The sequence below is a fragment of the Halichoerus grypus genome, chromosome 6 (genome assembly GCF_964656455.1).
Source record: "Halichoerus grypus chromosome 6, mHalGry1.hap1.1, whole genome shotgun sequence".
NCBI classification, from domain to species: Eukaryota; Metazoa; Chordata; class Mammalia; order Carnivora; family Phocidae; genus Halichoerus; species Halichoerus grypus.
In genome coordinates this window covers 100,081,763-100,099,967 of record NC_135717.1, presented here as the reverse complement: position 1 = coordinate 100,099,967, position 18,205 = coordinate 100,081,763, and the positions used below count along the sequence as shown (strand labels likewise).

Below are 18,205 nucleotides of genomic sequence, written 5' to 3'. Positions count from 1 at the left end.
ATAGCAACTGAAGTTCAACTTCATTTCAATTGGTTGAAGAAACCTGAGCTCAAAATAATTTTTATTTTTAGGAATACCAGAATGACTTGGAAGATATTAAGTCACAATTTCAAAAGAAATTCACACCACATTTCAATGCACATGAATCATAGTTGATATTTCTGTGGTTGCCCCGAAAAGTTATTTGAGTGAATCCTACACAGGCACATTTTCGAAAAGACACAGATTGGGTTAAAATTTAAAATAGGTACCCCAAGAAAACATAGAATCTCTGGAATGTTGGAGTGGAATTTATGATTCCTGGAAATAGGCTGAAATTTGGCTGTAGGTGGCTAAATTCTGGATTAGGGCTTGTCCACTTGGCTCCAAGAAAGTTACATTCTCTTTTAGGAGGTAAATCTGGAGACAGATCCTCCATGTAAATGTGTTTCTCTTCTCTCCATGCTGCCAATAAGCCAAATCAAAAGCTGTGGGGAAAAAAAAAAGTGCTCAAGAAGGTGTGTAGATGAGAAAGTGATTTATTTCCAGGTCAGTCTGTTTCATGAAGCTACCAAACTTTAAAAAGAATGTCACTTTTTTTTTCCTTTGTTATGGAACCCAGAGATTGTAAAAAGAAAGAAGTTTTTGTTGCATTTTTGATGCTGGCACAAGGTTTTTGTCCACTTTTTTTCATATATCTGTGTATAAAAAATTCTGTCCATTGTTTACTATGAAATTAAGTATTACATTTTGAGGTAAACAAAAGAATTTGTATTGCTTGATAAACTATTAGCTTGTAAATTTAAAAGGTTTCTTTTCCTCAATTAACTTAATGGACCAATAAACCTATGAAAGATGCTTTCTTTAAAAAAAAAAAAATCTGGAGACAGATCAAAATGTTCCCTAACTGAATACATTCTACACTTTTCTGGATATGTTGAATCTCTTATAGTGTAATTTTCTTATTGATGTGATCATGATTGATCATGCTAATAATAGTGAATGATTGTGCTGAGCTATATGGATACATGTATGTATATATATTTGCTGGACAAAATTTTTCAAAAATTAAAACAAATTTAAAAATTCATATAGAATATGATAAAGAGCAGACAGGAAGGAGGAAGAAGATAGCTAAGGGAGGAAGGGTTTTCAAGATACTTCAGGTTCTAAATGCCACTGAAGTTCAAGTAATAGTTAAAATAATAACTAAAATGTAGAGTTAAAGGTGAATGTTAGTGTATGATTTTTGAATGCTATTTTTATAGATCAGGTAATAGTTCAAGAACAGTTCATTTTTTTATTATTTAAAACAATTTTTTAAGATTTTATTTATTGGGGCGCCTGGGTGACTCCTTCGGTTAAGCATCTGCCTTCGGCTTGGGTCATGATCCCAGGGTCCTTGGATCCAGCCCCATGTCGGACTCCTTGCTCAGTGGGGAGCCTGCTTCTCCCCTGCCTGCCGTCCCCCCTGCTTGTGCTTGCTCTCTCCCTCTCTCTCTCTCTGTGTCAAATAAATAAATAAATTTTTTTTTTAAGATTTTTATTTATTTGACAGAGAGCGAGCACAAGCAGGAAGAGCGGCAGACAGAGGGAGAAGCAGGCTTCCCGCTGAGCAAGGAGCCCGATGAGGGACTCGATCCCAGGACCCTGGGATCATGATCCGAGCCGAAGGCAGTCGCTTAACCTTAACCAAACTGAGCCACTCAGGTGTCCCTAGCTTAAGAATAGTTTAGAGCAGCTGATTGCTTGCACTAAATCTGCTCACAGATAATTTAGGTTTTTCCTATTCTGTTCATTGGAGATGTAGAAGTGTGGTAAGGATTAGGAAATGTAGTTTGAGCCAATAATAGAAAAATAATTTGAATTTAGAAATTTAGAAATTGTGCTGTTCTCCCTTAAGCAGAAATACTCTTCTTTGCTGCTCAGTCATAGAAAAGGATCTGGTGGTGTTAGCCTATCAACTCATCTCCTCTTGGGGCACATGTGGCTTTATTTCATAATTGTCTTTGCAAATACTTGATTAGAAACTCGAGGCAGGAGCGGGGGCTGGAGGAGCTGGAGAAGGCATGTTCTTTGTAAAGATTTAGGTAAATGTTAACTGCATTAGATATTTTGTTGATGAAAGAATTTCTATTACAAAATACTCTCTATGTTCCAATATTTCAGTCCTTAGTGTTTATTAAAAAAAAACATTTTCTAAAATTAGAGTAAAATTTCCTCTTCGTTTTATGACAGGTTTGTAACCAAATTATTGGAAGACCTCATCTTCTTTGTGGCTGATGTACTTAACAATGGACAAGAAGTTCTGGATGTGGTTATCACTAAGCCAAACCGAGAACGTCAAAAATTAATGAGGGAACAAAACATACTGGCACAGGTGAATGTTTTCATATACTACATTTGCATATTTAATTTTTTTGAATTATAGCATCAGGAAAGTCCTTGTGTTAGTTAACTATTGCTGTGTAACAAATTACCCCAAGACTTTTGTGGCTGAAAACAGCAGATAACTTGTCTCACAGTTTCTGTGGATTAGGGATCTGGGAGTGGCTCAGGTGGGTGGTTCTTGCTCCAAGTCTTACACAAGGTTGCAGTCAAGGTGCTGGCTGGGGCTGCAGTCATCTCAGGCTTGAATGGGAGATGATTCACTTCCCAGCGCACTCCCCCCGGGCCTTTAGTAGGACTGCCTCAAGACTCAGAAGCTTCTCGGGGCGCCTGGGTGGCTCAGTCGTTAAGTGTCTGCCTTCGGCTCAGGTCATGATCCCAGGGTCCTGGGATCGAGCCCCACATCAGGCTCCCTGCTCCGCGGGAAGCCTGCTTCTTCCTCTCCCACTCCCCCAGCTTGTGTTCCCTCTCTCTCTGTGTCTCTCTCTGTCAAATAAATAAAATCTTTAAAAAAAAAAAAAGACTCAGAAGCTTCTCTCCTTAGAAATGAGGGGTCCAAGAGAGAACAAGGGAGGGCACCTAGATGGAAGCCACAGTCTCTTTTATAACTTAATTTGAGAAGTAACACCTCATTAGTTCTCCTGTGTTCTATTAGAAGGGAGTCAGTAGATCCAGCCCACACTCAAGGACACAGGATTGCATAAGGGTGTGAATTCTAGGAGGCCGGGATCCCTGGGGCCATCTTAGAGACAGCCTCCCGCAGATCTCTCACAGAACCTGCAGGGTCAGACTATCTCCAGGAAATGTGTTGGAATAATTTTCTAGGTAGAATTTCCAGGATAACTTGGGAAGTGCCATCTCCATCTATTTCCTACTTCTGTCACTCTCTTCCCTAGGAAAGTAGGGCAGTCTATTCATCAGCTCACAAGTGCTCTATATAATATTCTAGTTTTTTTCCTGGAAGTTTAGAGCTGTACCTATACTATGTCTTTCTGAAATTGTTCATAGCACACCAGTAAATTAATTCACTTCCTGATAATATGCACATATGGGCATGCCTACCTTTATATGTTTTTTTTATTCAGTTAATTGCTGTACAAAGTAATGGTCTTCTGCATTAATTGTGAACTCAAGAAAGATACTTAAAAAATAAAAAATCGTGTTATTAATATACGTGTTCTTGTGGAGTTGGGAAAGGAGAACAGTAGACATATTACCAATTAATATTCTATAGCTGATTGTCTGAAAATATAAAATCAACATTTCTCTCAAAGAAAATAAAGGTTGCAAATCTAATGAGACAAAGGCTTTTCTGACATTAGCATTCTTTTGTATAAAACATTTGATTTCAAGGACTTTTAGGACCTTGAATGATTTATTAATATTATTTCAACCAACATATGTCTAATCTTTCAGTATTATAAATATAAAAGTATAAAATATAAAATTCAAGGTTTAGTGAATATAAAATTATTGAAGTAACGTTAATTTGTCTTGTATTTCAGGAACTACAAAAGATGATTCCTTTCTATTTTGCTTTCTTGTATTAATACTCATGCCCTTGTATAGGTGCTCTTTCATAAACAATTTACTCATCTTATGAGCTCATCCCTAGATGACCTTACCTGCTGTCCTGCTGCCTAAAAGATTTAGATTCCTCAATGCTTTTTAAATATTTCCCAGCTGCTAACCTTGGTATAATGTGAGTCATTATGTACCACCAGTTGCCCATGTTGCTCTTTATTTATTTGAATCCTGATACATTCATTGATTTGGCGACATCTTTATGTACCAAGAACAATAAATGAACTCTTTCCGAAAGAGGTTTAGAAGCAGTACTTGGAGGTGATTTTCTGATGTCAATTTCAGATGAAAAGTAAATGTTTTCTTTATGTTATTTTGATTTTAGAAAGTTATGGAACACAGTAGAAGTAATTATAAAGCCTACAGAAATGAAACTATTTTTAGTTCATTTGAATATGTTCATGTAATTTGGTACAACCCGACATCTTTATATTTTTTATTTTATTTTAGTTTTTTAAAGATTTTATTTATTTGAGAGAGAGAGAAAGAGAGAGCACGAGCAGGGGGAGGAGCAGAGGGAGAGGGAGAAGCAGACTCCTTGATGAACAGGGAGCCTGACGCGGGCCGACCCTAAGATCATGACCTGAGCCGAAGGCAGATGCCCAACTGACTGAGCCACCCAGGCATCCCTATATTTCTTATTTTAATAAAATGTAATTTCTAAACAAAATTAAATATTTTATTTAAATGTTTTTGTCAATTTAGTGAATCCTTTAAATGGTATTTTTTTGTTTCTTAATATGTTGGTTCTGTACTCTAAATCTCCTTTTTCCTTTATATGAATTCTACTCAAATATTACAAAAGTGCTTTTGAGTCAATGTACTTATTTGTAAAACATACACCTCCATTCATCAGAATAGGTGGTTGTTTTTTTTCCCTGATAGGTATTTGGGATTCTTAAAGCACCCTTTAAGGAGAAGGCAGGAGAAGGCTCAATGCTGAGACTTGAAGATCTGGGGGACCAAAGATACGCTCCCTACAAATATATGCTGAGGCTGTGTTACCGTGTGCTGAGACATTCACAGCAGGACTACCGGAAAAATCAGGTTGGAGGCCACCATCTTTGCCTCTGCTTAACATTTTTGTTAAACATCTTTGCCTCTGTTTAGCATTTCAAGTAAGGGCAAGGTTCTTTGGTTACTGTTCTAAAATACATAAAGTAGGAATGGGAATTTCCACTCTGTAATGAAATATGCAAAAATGACCTGTAAGTATTTTGTGCTGACATATGTATTTATTCTTCCGTGTACAATTAGAATCTTTGAGGGAAGATGTCTGAGGTCTTCGTGCATGGTATTAGCTTTTGCTAGGCAGGAGGCATGCTGGATGTGTTATATAAAGAGGAGGGAGATATTCCTTGATATTTCTAGGAACATGTGAGGTTCTGCATCATCACGTGTAGGCCAAAGAGTTCCTTGTCTGGTGGTGAAGATATGGCAGGTACTATCTGAAACATAAGGGAGAGGCAAAATGGGGACACGAGAGAGAAAAGGCAGCATTATGGGAATTCAGAAGAGACAGAGCTCAGTGTGTCTGGGGGAGCCCAAGGAGGGTGCTTGGAGAGGGAAGCATTTGAGGAGGATGAGACTTTTTTTTTTTTTTTTTTAGATTTTATTTATTTATTTGACAGAGAGAGAGAGAGACGCAGCAAGAGAGCAGGGGGGAGTGGGAGAGGGAGAAGCAGGCTTCCCGCTGAGTAGGGAGCCTGATGTGGGACTTGATCCCAGGACCCTGGGATCATGACCTGAGCCGAAGGCAGACGCTTAACGACTGAGCCACCCAGGCGCCCCGAGACTCACTTTCATAAATTGTATGGGAACAGGAATTTCAGTGAAGAAGGGTCTATGAAGAGAGTGCTGGATGCTAGAAAGGGCACTTTTGTCCCAAGATAGTCCTAACTGTGGAGGACAGGAAATCTAGGGCTATAGCTAAAAGTTGCCAACGACAAGTGAAATTTCTTTTAAATCTCATTTTTATCTTAAAAATACACAGTATTTTGCAGTGTGTTTAATAATATACATTTGTTTAATATAAAATTGTTTAAAACTAATTATCATATCCTAAATTAGCATCCTGTGTTTCTCTTAGCCAGTTTGAGAGAAGAGTGTGGACTCAGTAAGTTTCATTGATTAGTTTAGTGGGAGAGAGGGCAGTTGAGGCAGGTCGGGCTGAGCCACATAGGCCAGGATGTCAGGCCTAGAGAGTGGCATTTATTTGGGAATAGTCAGTAGTGTTTACTGAGTGCTTACTTCCTACCAGCCTCAGTTCTAAGCACTTTTCATAACTTAACTCAGATAATACTGAGTTAAGATGAGGAACTGAGGCACAGAGAGGTTAAATAACTTGCCGAAGATTACACAGTGCTAAGTAACACTGGAGCCAGGATTCAAACCCAGACTCTTAATCATCACACTGTGCCTCTTAGTAGTTTGAAAGTCTTTCGACAAGAAAAAAGAATTCCCTTTAAGAAAAATCTGTTAAAATATATTGGCTTTGAAATTCTCTTTCAAGATTGAAAAAAAGTCTAAAAAGAATATGTAAAACAGACTCGTTAGAAGATAAATAATATGGCAAGGAGCAAAAGAGTGAGGAAGGGCACAATATAAACAAATCCTTAAAGACTTTTGAATATAATCCTATTATAAACAGCCTTCCTTGCAATTGGAAATACTGCCATTGGAATTCTTTCCCCCAGCTTCCCTGCATTCCATTAAAATGGAAGAAAAATCACGTTCCAGGACATTAAATGGTGGACCTTCAAGCACTCGGAGAATCAACGTCCCAGAAGCCGCCCAATATTAAGGCTCATGTTATTCTGTGGGGGTCTGAGGTGGAGATGGGGGCTAGAGGTTGCTCAGTGTATGCCACCTAGCCTCATTTGTCTTCTTGGGTCTGGAAATATCTACTTTGCTAGATAGGCCACCACTCCACACACACAAGCAGTACCATGTGAGAGAGATTGAATCAACTGAAAAAACCAACAGGTCTACAGAATTTACCTGGTGCTCTGAGTCCCATGGGCTCACATTGTATGCCGTTCTTAATTGTGCTTAGCCTCTGGAGGGGTCCCAGGGCCCTCCTTTCTATAGCACTGCCCTGGCTTCAGTGCCTGATCTCCTTGGGTTTGGTTGTTCAGCTAGTCCTTGGTAGATTCCCTGGGCAGCACATCTTAACTGATGTCCTTTCTTCATCTGGCACACCCAAATTTTCTCACTCCTTTTAGTTTTAGCTGAGGACTCCTGTGCCTAGTGTGCTGAGGTGTGTGCAATTTCTCCTCTGAAAACATTCATCCTTCTGATAAGTGGAAACACACGCACACACACACAGACACACACACAGACACACACACACACACACATTCAGCTCCTATAATTATTCCTCTTCTTTGTTCTTAGTTCACCTGACCCAGGCACATCACTACTCTGGGTAAATGATTATTCACTTTAGGGGACCTGCTTTTTGGGTTTCTTTAGAGCATGTGACTGTGGGGGGCACTCTTTCTCTCTTTTGGGATGTCTTCCCAAGGCATAGATAATTGAGCTGACAAAAGAGTAGAAGAATCACCAGCATCCACTGAGGGTTAGATTTTGTTTTCCCTTATGTTCTCATGCATGCTCCAATTCAATCTCAGTGAGGGTTGAATAATGTTTTTCTCATTTCTTTTGAATCAGGAATGCTTTTGTTAAGCATAGAGTAGCTTTCTGATGTTTTTAGAGCATAATTTTAAAATATAAGTAGAAATACTTTCTACTTTTTGCATAATTACCTTGTTTTCCTTCAGCCTCATCTATATTGTATAGAGTCCTAAGAGGGAGTTCTTTTGTGATTTAGTGCTAACCCAAGTCTTTAAGGTTGAGTGTCTGCTTATTATTATTTATAGAATTTGGTGACAACCTCTAAATTGATTTGATTTTTTATCAGTATCTTGATCTATTTATCAAACATCTTGGAGGTTTGCCTTATACTGGGGTATGATTACAATGGTCATAAAAGAGTATAAATCAATACATGTCTTTAAAGTGATACACTAACAGAAGACATTTACTTTACTTAACTGGATACCCAATATAAAGGTATCATTTTGAGAGGCCACAAAATCACTGCTTAGAATATAATTAGATTTGTGCAACCTGTATCATTTTCAAGGAGTAGCTAGGTTCCAGTATATTTTACCTAAGGCAAAAAATACTTTCTAATCAATAAGTTTGTCCATCATAGAACCAGAGATACATTCCCAAGGAGAATCCCCAAGAAGTTGAAGTGAGAACTATGGATTGTGGAAGGGGTTAGTTAAGCTTACCAGGTCTATCTATGGTTGTGTGGGATTCTTGCTTGTACACAGAATACAGGACATGAGCAATAGTGGCTTGAAATATAGGAGAGTCAGTGTGAAGAATGAGGAGCAGATTAAATCATGCATGATTGAAACTCCCAGTGGCTTTTTCTTGCTCTCAGAATAACATTTTGGTCCTTTACCCTGGCTCGCAATGACATACCTCTCCAACTTCAGCTCTTGTTTTCTTTTTACTTACTACCCTGTAGCTACACTGGCCACCTTTGTCTATAGAACACAAAGAGTGTGGTTCCACTGCCTACCTAGATTTTTCTCCTCCTCATGGCTGCCTTCTTTTGATCATTCCCTTCTTTTTCATCCCAGCTCAAATATCACTTCTTTAGTGTCTACCCCATATGAAGTTGCCAACTTTCCCCATCCCTTTGTTTCATTTCACTTATTAACATATAAAAGGATCATATTTATTATCTAATTTACTGCCTTTTTTTCACACTGGGAGGTAGGCTTCATGAGAACTCACCTATCTTGTTTACCACCGTATGTCTAGTCTCTCAAACAGCCTGGAATGTAGTAGGCTTTCAAGAAGTATTTATGGGATGAATGATCTGGTCAATAAAGTGATTGATTAATCATATTATCTTGTTTGATAGCTTTTTAGGATAAAAAGTGGTATGGAATTTTATCTTTATTTTAAAGAGAAGATTTAATAGATTGGGACATGTACAAAAAAGAAATCACTCCAAGTCAGCCTGAGGTCTTCATGCAAATGTATAGCTCTCATGCCTCATGAACAAAATTTCAGAGAGTCATTTTCTTTCTGTAATTATGATACAATCAGTGGTTATGACTTTTAGTGTGAGTTAGAAGAAGAGCCTCTGTTAGGCTGGTAAAATTTACCATGTTGAAAGAAATTGTTATTTTAACTAGGTTTATTTTTGTTTTTCCCACTTATGCTTTCAGAGTATAAGCACCCACATTAAATATTTCTAGGTATATAATTTTCTATTATAATTTAAATTAGGCATATGCTCATATGTTTTAATTTCCTTTCTCAAAAAGCCATATTTCTTGAAGGATTATTGCTTTTCTTTTGATAATGCATTTGAGTTTTTCTGTTATGAATAAATTAATCGATGTTGCTGACTCTAATAGAACCTGTTATTTCTAAGCTGTTTGGCAGCACATTCTGACAGTCTTTCTTCTTTGCAGGAATATATTGCTAAGAATTTCTGTGTCATGCAGTCCCAGATTGGCTATGATATTTTGGCAGAAGATACCATCACAGCTTTGTTGCACAACAACAGAAAACTACTAGAGAAACATATCACAGCAAAAGAAATAGAAACATTTGTCAGTTTACTCAGGAGAAATCGTGAGCCAAGGTTTGAAGTGGTTCATGTAGTATTCTTTACTAGTGGGAATATTGTGCTTTATTTTTTGTTTTTTTGCAAAAAAGCTTTTTGCTTTATTTTTAGAACGTCTTAAAAGTTGGAATTCTTTTTCTTTAAGATTTATTTATTTAAATGAGAGAGAGAGTGAGAAGAGTGAGAAAGAGAGAGAGAGAGAGACCGCGTGAGTGGGGGGGGAGGGGCAGAGGGAGAGAGTTAGAGAAAGACCTCAAGCCGACTCCCTGCTGAGGATGGAGCCCGATGCAGGGTTTGATCCCATGACCCTGAGATCGTGACCTGAGCCGAAATCAAGAGATGGACCCTTAACTGACTGAGCCACCCAGGTGCCCCGTAAAAGTTGAAATTCTTTCATATCACTAACTTTCATGGACAAAACTATATTGGGTTTGCTGTTACAATAATTATGTATCATAGAGTTATTACCTCACAGGAAATGAAAACCTTTTATAGACATATTTAAATATAAGTGACTTTCATTCTGATCATTTATGTTTTTATAGTACTTCTAGTTTTTCAAAATCTATTCATGTACATTGTCTCATTTAAGCCCTTGTGCATTTCCATGAGGTAAGCTGGTTGCATATTATTATTATGCTATCAATATATTATATTATTGTAAATTATTATCCACATTTTTAGAGATGAGAAAACAGAAGCCTAGATAGCAACTTGTCCAAGAATACCCCAATAGTAAGGAATATTACTATAATATCATAATTACTTATTACTAATATTATGGTAATATTCCTTACTATTGGGGTATCCCATCAAATTTACTTTCTATTGCACCATGCTGCTTTATCTGGGAGAAATGAATACAGAAAAGTCAAGCAGACTGACAGTTTTCTTTACTAATTAGCACAGCAAATGAATGTTAGAAGGTTGAAATGGGCCTTTGACTCAACTAGGCCATGCTCACTTTCGTTGACTGTGTGCTGTTTTCCTATTTTACGCAGTACAACATTAGCTTTCATCTGCTTTTGTTTTGTTATCTGTTCTTGGATAGTCTCATTTTAAGGCAGATAAATGATTTTCTAAACATAATAAGTCACAGTGCTATGGGAGGAATATCACCAAATAAATAGAAGCAAACTTATCTCCTTTTTTGAAACAAGGTTTGTATTAAACACAAATAATTGGATGTTTAATTTGCTTCTAATGATGCAATAGATAAGCAACATATTAAAAAATGTTGCGTGGAGGTATTAGAAATAAATCTAAAAACTTACTTGCATTATATCCCCAAGGATATTTTTATTGTGATATTGTATGAAGTGCCTTTTCTTAGTGTTCAATTTATTTTTTTTCCTCTTGCCAGGTTTTTGGATTATTTATCAGATCTGTGTGTATCTAATACCACTGCTATACCTGTAACTCAAGAACTCATCTGTAAATTTATGCTGAGCCCAGGCAATGCAGACATTCTCATTCAAACTAAGTAAGCCCAGATGGGGGAGGAATCTTCTTCTGTTCATTATTTGTAAGCATTGTAGCTCCTGTCGTATTTGTGAGTTAGCTTCTTAATTGATTTTGTATGTATAATTTATTTCAAGGCTGGTCTCAATGCAAGTAGACAACCCCATGGAGAGCTCCATCCTTTCAGATGACATTGATGATGAAGAAGTTTGGCTCTATTGGATTGACAGCAACAAGGAACCTCATGGCAAAGCTATCAGGCACCTTGCTCAAGAAGCAAAAGAAGGCACCAAAGCTGATTTGGAAGTTCTTACCTATTACAGGTAAAGAATCATAATTGTCAATCTTACTTACTCATTGAGAGAAGATTCTCTGAAACCTCTAAAAGTCAGGTATCTATGAAGAGGAAATTTAAAAAGTCCTGTCAAAACTAAGGTAGCTGAAATATTTAATATTATTTCAAATATTCAAAATAAAAGTGAACATCTGTGTTTCTACCTATACAACTTGTGATTTTCTGACTTTTTCACTAATTTGGAATTGGTGTGCAGCAGAGGGCTTTTTCCTGTTATTGATTGGTATTAGATGAGAGACATGTTGGGACCACGGTGTTGGACTTGAGGGATGGAGCTGAGCTGGGTGTGTTGATCCAGCTGCAGAGGTGGCCCGGGAGAAAGTTAGCCAGGAGGAGTGTAGATAGTGCTTATGAATATGTGGTGACCTAGGGTAGGAGAGAAGCTGCTATCTATAGTTATGAAAGTTCGGTGGTGGCACTTGGCAGCAGAAGTTGCTGTGGTAGTTGCCGGTGGTCAGTATGCTGGGAGCAAGAACCTAGCTGGTGTCTTTGAGTTTAAGGTATAGAAACCTCTGACAGACGCCCTTGGGAAATGTTGGGCCCAAATGACAGGAATCTGAGAAAGGCCGAGCGTGGCTCGTGTTCCTCGTTTCTATAGGTATCCCAACAGAGCCAAGGCTAATTCTTGATCTCAGAGGCTGTTGAATGCAAGTGTAACTGATGCCATTTGGATGGGTCACATTTGGTTTGGGAACCGAGTGGATCTGAAGTTAGAGTGTAGCTAGATATTAGGGCCGGAGCTAAGTGGGAATGGGAAACCGAGAGATGGTTTTGTTTGAGCGGTTTGTTATCCATAGCCCTCAGGCTTAGTGTATTTGTAATCCTAGGAAATCAAAAATGGAGAGCCCAATGACACTTTCCTCCAGACAACATGTTACTGGAACAAGTAAGAGAAATTGTAACTTGAACAGACATAGAGACAATTTCATGTATTTGCTGTCATTTGATTACTTCACTCACTACCCAAAAAATTTGACTCCAATGTCACGAACACTTGGGAATTTCGGTGTTGTATAAGAGTAGATAGTAGATACTGACTGATACTGTTTAAGAACTTTATCAAGAGGGGCGCCTGGGTGGCTCAGCCGCTAAGCGTCTGCCTTCGGCTCAGGTCATATCCCAGGGTCCTGGGATCGAGCCCCGCATCGGGCTCCCTGCTCCACGGGAAGCCTGCTTCTCTGTCTCCCACTCCCCCTGCTTGTGTTCCCTCTCTCGCTGTGTCTCTCTCTGTCGAATAAATAAATAAAATCTTTAAAAAAAAAAGAACTTTATCAAGAGAAGACAAATAATGTAGTATGTTTCATATTTTTAAGGTACCAGCTAAACCTCTTTGCAAGGATGTGCTTGGATCGCCAGTATCTGGCCATAAACCAGATTTCTACGCAGCTCTCGGTGGATTTGATCCTGCGGTGTGTGTCGGATGAGAGCCTGCCATTTGACCTCCGGGCGTCTTTTTGTCGCCTCATGCTCCACATGCATGTTGACCGGGATCCCCAGGAGTCTGTGGTGCCTGTTCGCTATGCCAGGCTCTGGACTGAAATTCCCACAAAGATCACAATTCATGAGTATGTTTGGAAACATTTCCTGAGCACTTTCAATTCCATAAATGAACTCAAAATCAAATGTCTTCAATTTTGAAGTGAGATATATGGAAGGGCATTTCTGTGTTCTAACTCAAGTTGTTAGTCTTTTTTTTTTTTTTTTACTGCTTTTATTTTTTTATTATTTTTTCAAGTTTTTATTTTAATGCCAGTTAGTTAACATACAGTGTTATATTAGTTTCAGGTATACAATATAGTGATTCAGCACTTCCATACATCACCCTGTGCTCATCACGACATGTGCACTCCTTCCTCACCATCAACCTATTTAACCCCCTACCCCCCAACCCAGGTTTTTAGTCTTTCAAATACAAATAAGATACTCTTTTTGGAGAGTAAAATAGGAACTCTTGATAATAGGAACATCATTCTGGAAATCAATAAGCAGAAATTGTATTTATAATAGGAGTAACAGTTTTTTTAAGTGCTTAATATTATGGTAGAAACATCTTGAAAGGTTAACTAAGTTACCTAAACTTAAGAAGCTGGGAGATTAAAGTATATATATTCTCCTATTTTTGAATAATTTCAATCAATTTAACTTGCATCATATTCTTTCTTTCTAGATATGATTCTATAACAGACTCTTCCAGAAATGATATGAAGAGGAAATTTGCGCTGACAATGGAATTTGTTGAAGAATACTTGAAAGAAGTTGTAAATCAGCCATTTCCTTTTGGGGATAAAGAAAAAAACAAACTGACATTTGAGGTATTTTATAAAAACAATTCATTTGTGAGGTTATTCAGTTTTCCCTGTCAAAAATTAGATATATTGAGCGTCAAAGATTTTTTCCCCTCTAATATTTAGGATGTTTTGGTAACTGGATAGTTAAGTTGATAAAGGTATGATTCTCTCTGCCATTGATTAAAAGATAGATTTGACGCTTTAATTAGACCTGATGTCTAATATAAAATATTCTATTTATAATTACCGGTTACCTACTGTTTTCCTGGATTTTGGGGGTTTTTATTTATCTGTGTAAGTTTTATTGCATTTCATGAACAAAGACAATTTGCATACATTGTAATTTGTTTGGATACATTTTTTTCTCTGATCTCCATGGAAGTGAAATTTTTAGCTTCATTAAACTGAATTGGAATACCTTTGATTTTAATATCATTTGGGGGATATAGTGACAAAACTAGAGAAAAGATGCCATTACTTGACACCTGGTGTATTAGGTATCTACTGGTGTATAAGAGATTACCTCCAAACTTAGCCCAAAGCAACAAGCACTTATTATTTTACAGTTTCTATGGGTCAGGAATCTGGAAATGCATGGTTGGGTGGTTCTGGCTCAGGGATTCTCATGAAGTTGTAATCAAGCTGTTGACTGGGGTTGCAGTTATTTCCAGCTAGATGACCTGCTGCTAAGCTCACTCATGTGTATCTTGGTGGCCATATCTCCTTGCTGGCTGTTGACCAGAGGCTTCATCTTTTTGCCAGGTGGGCCTTTCCACAGGCTGCCTGTGTCCTTATGGCATGGTACCCAGAGCAAGCCACTAGAGAGAGAGAGAGAGCCCAAGATGGAACTTGCAATCTTCTCTAACCTAATCTTGGAAGTGGCATGCTATTACTTCTGTTGTATTCTGTTTGTCACATGGACCATCCTTGGCGCAGTGTGAAAAGAGACCATACTTTGGGGACCATGTTGGAAGCTGGCTGTCCTAGAATGTCTTATAGTGTCCAGAAGACCACAAAGCAGCATAGGGAACAAATTATTTCTGGACAAATTCCTGTATAATATCCATTTATTAAAGTAATTCATTAATGTAACCATTTATTAAGTGATATCCTACTGACTTAAATAAGTTAATATTTACTTAAGTAAATCATCTAATGTAAATTTCTTTAAACACCTTGATACACCTAAAATCTCTTTTCGGCTTCCTTGCTGGCTGTGGATCAGACACCTCATCTTGTAATCTGGGCTTTTGAGAGAGATGGCAAACTGGCCTTATTTGGATTACTTTTTCAGACATTTTAATTCCTAGGTATTAAGAATTAGAAAGTTTAGAAATACCTTCACTAATTTGGATAATATAAAAAAATCAATGTTAATTTTAGGGGCACCTGGGTGACTCAGTCAGTGAAGCGTTCAACTTGTGATCTCAGCTCAGGTCTCGATCTCAGAGTCATGAGTTCAATCCCCCCATTGGGCTCCATGCTGGGCATGGAGCCTACTTAAAAAAAAAAAATCAATATTAATTTCAGTTTCTAATGTTTTTTGTTTCTTTCCCACTCCCCTTCCCTTTTTCTTATTAAGGTGGTCCACTTGGCTCGGAATCTTATATACTTTGGATTTTATAGTTTCAGTGAATTGTTAAGACTAACAAGAACACTCCTGGCTATCCTAGATATTGTACAGGCCCCCATGTCATCATATTTTGAAAGATTAAGCAAATTTCAAGATGGAGGTAAGAATTTTTTGAGAAAAATTATGATCTTTTTGAAGGTGGGATAAAAACAAATCTACAGAGAAATTGTTGTTAACATGTACCTGCTAATGTATGCGTACAAATGAGAAGTGATTCTATAATAAGACTAAGTGATAATAGGCTGGATTTATAAACTTTCTTCTCTGTTTTTAAATTAAAAATTTGAAGGAAAAATTCATAGATCAATGAGTTCCAACTTTGGCAACCATAGTTAAGGCTAATCCATTAGTGAAAGTATTATGTGTTAAAAAATAAAAACATCTTAATATTTGTGATCATCCTGGTATGTGTGAGATGCTGGCTATGCTTCATAGCAGGGCACAGAAAAGTGCAAAGAATTGGAAGAGTAGTGGTCATACCAGAGAAGCAGTGAATGCAAAACCAGTGTGAGAGGCAGTATAGTGAAGTGGATAAGAGAATGGGCTTTTGAGTCAGAGTGCTAAGACATAGCATGATAAAACTGTAATATGTAGTGTATATTCAGAGAGAGTTGTGGTGTGTAGGGGGAGGTGCTATGAAAGCAAGTGGAGAAAAAAATGAAAAGATATATAAGCGTTTTGTACTCTTCTTGTATCTTTTATATAAATTTAAAATTTTATAAAAATAAAAGTCTATGAACAATATCTGAATGAAAGCAAAGGAAAAGCCAAGAACAACAATGGTAAATGGCAGGGGACATGCCAGTGGTCTATCCTATTTCTGTTTTCTGAATCTCACCAGTGAGAGGCTCTTCTTAACAGTCCCAGAGGGTACACAAGAGTTGAGATGTCAATATTAAGGATGCTTCTTGGTATGATGCTTTTATAATCTCCAGTTTACTCTGAACCAAATCATTCCTTAAAAGTTAGAAATTGGTCTTCACTATTGGTCTATTGGTCTCAGTGCTCACAGTCTGCTTTCAGAATTTTACCCTAAGGGAAAGTCTTACTTTTCCTCTAAAAATTTGCAAATATCTTGTTTGCATTCTCTCTGTCATGTCCGTGTCTACCCTATAAGACACATTTTTTACTCTTTTAAGTTATTTATAATTCTCATATTTTCTCATGGACTCCATTCATCTCTGGATTTCTTAATCATTCTGTCAACAATTTGAGAACCATTTTTAATTTTTTCAACAAGAATTTATTGAGTTACTATTGCATGCCAGACACTGTTCTACTCACTGGGAATGGAGAAGTTAAAGTCCTTAGCCACAAGGAGGACAGACAGTTAATAAATACAGAGGCAGAGTCCCTCCCTTCTCCCTACTGAGGGAGACAGATAATAACATATGAATATACACTAAATTCAAATAATGCTATGAAGAAAAATAAAGTGGGACAATATGGAGAGTGGTAGAGTAAGTGGGGAGGAGGACAGAATAGATTGAACAACCTCTGACATTTGAGCAGAGACCTACATGTGTCAAGGAAGCCCTGAGGCAGAATAAACTTGACATGTAGGAGGAATAGCCCGAAGGCCATTTTGGCTGAGGTAAAGTGAGAGGGGGGAGAATAATAGGAGAGAAGGTTGGAGAACCCTGGATTGTAAAGCCTTGCAGACCTGTGAATTTGAATTTTGTTCTGAGTTTGATGCTCAACTTTTGGAAGGATGTGAGAAGGGATTGATACGATATGATAATTTTGGCTGCTGAGTAGAGAATGAATACTGATGTGGGCATAGTGGTAGGAAGACCATAGTTAGGAGGCTTTTGGGGAATCAGGTGATGGTGATGAACTAGGAGAATAGTGGTAAAGTAGGGGAGAAGTGGATGAATTGGGAATTTTACAGTCTTAACTGATAGGACGTGAATGTGGAATGAGAATGGGGAAAGTAAGAGATTATTCCCAGGTTTGAATTAACATTTGGGTAAATGTGGTACTATCATCAAGGTAGGAAGGACTGGTGGATGAGGGGGTTGGAGGGAAAATCAGGATTTCTGTTTGGGCACATTAGGTTTAAATACCTATTGGGCATCCAAGTGGAGATGTTATGTTGACAGCTGGATATATGAATGAAACTTTAGGGTAATGTCAGGGTAGAAATTATAAATGTGAGAATTAGTGTATAGAAGACATTCAAAATATCAAACTGAATAAGATCACTTAGGGAGTACTTGTTGATTGGGGAGAAATGAGGTCTAAAGATTGAATCCTGGGACCCTCCAACATTGAGCCATGAGATGAGAGGAAGTGTCAGCACGAGAGACTGGGACGGAGCAGCTAGTGCGTAAAGAAGAACCCCAGGACAATGGGATATCTTGGAAGCCAAGCAAAAAGTAACGCTAGTAATTTTAATTATTTGTTAGCATATATAAATATACTTTCTACGTAGCTAATATTCATTGAGTACTTTATGTGCTAAGTGGTTTTACGTGGATTACCTCCCATGTAGTGTGATTTGTGCTTAACAATGACACACTGTATTTTACTCCATTATTAAGATATGAAACACCACGCTTTTACTCCAGTATTAAAATAGATTCATAATAGTTTTTATGAGCCAATTATAATTCTCTAAGAAACTTTATGACGTATCGATGGAAAATATCTATGTATGTACTGCATGAACCGAGACTCAGAGGTTTCTTCCTTTTGAGACTGGTATGTTGAATAGAACAGTGTCTCTTGATTTGGGGAAATAGATTTTCCTAATTGGTGGAAAGGGGTTTATGGATTTTGGCTAGATTTTTGGAATCTGAAAGAATGTGCCTATCCCCTTACGAGTAAATTCCCAAGAATTCTGTTATCCTAGTTTT

General features: G+C 37.6%; 1 protein-coding gene and 1 long non-coding RNA gene across 11 annotated transcripts in view; one reads left to right on the top strand and one right to left on the bottom strand.

The window, feature by feature from the left end:
- ITPR2 (inositol 1,4,5-trisphosphate receptor type 2) overlaps window positions 1–18,205 on the top strand; it is a 494,379-nt gene that overhangs the window by 151,624 nt on the left and 324,550 nt on the right. For all 7 annotated transcript variants that reach the window (XM_036080194.2, XM_078075789.1, XM_078075790.1 and 4 more), the window contains 8 exons: window positions 2,218–2,359; window positions 4,837–4,998; window positions 9,456–9,628; window positions 10,974–11,093; window positions 11,209–11,394; window positions 12,740–12,991; window positions 13,594–13,738; window positions 15,297–15,447. In XM_036080194.2, coding sequence (XP_035936087.2) covers window positions 2,218–2,359; window positions 4,837–4,998; window positions 9,456–9,628; window positions 10,974–11,093; window positions 11,209–11,394; window positions 12,740–12,991; window positions 13,594–13,738; window positions 15,297–15,447 — 1,331 coding nt within the window. The remainder of the gene's footprint in view (window positions 1–2,217; window positions 2,360–4,836; window positions 4,999–9,455; window positions 9,629–10,973; window positions 11,094–11,208; window positions 11,395–12,739; window positions 12,992–13,593; window positions 13,739–15,296; window positions 15,448–18,205) is intronic.
- LOC144382353 (uncharacterized) overlaps window positions 1–18,205 on the bottom strand; it is a 162,301-nt gene that overhangs the window by 69,958 nt on the left and 74,138 nt on the right. The gene's annotated exons all lie outside the window — the stretch shown is intronic.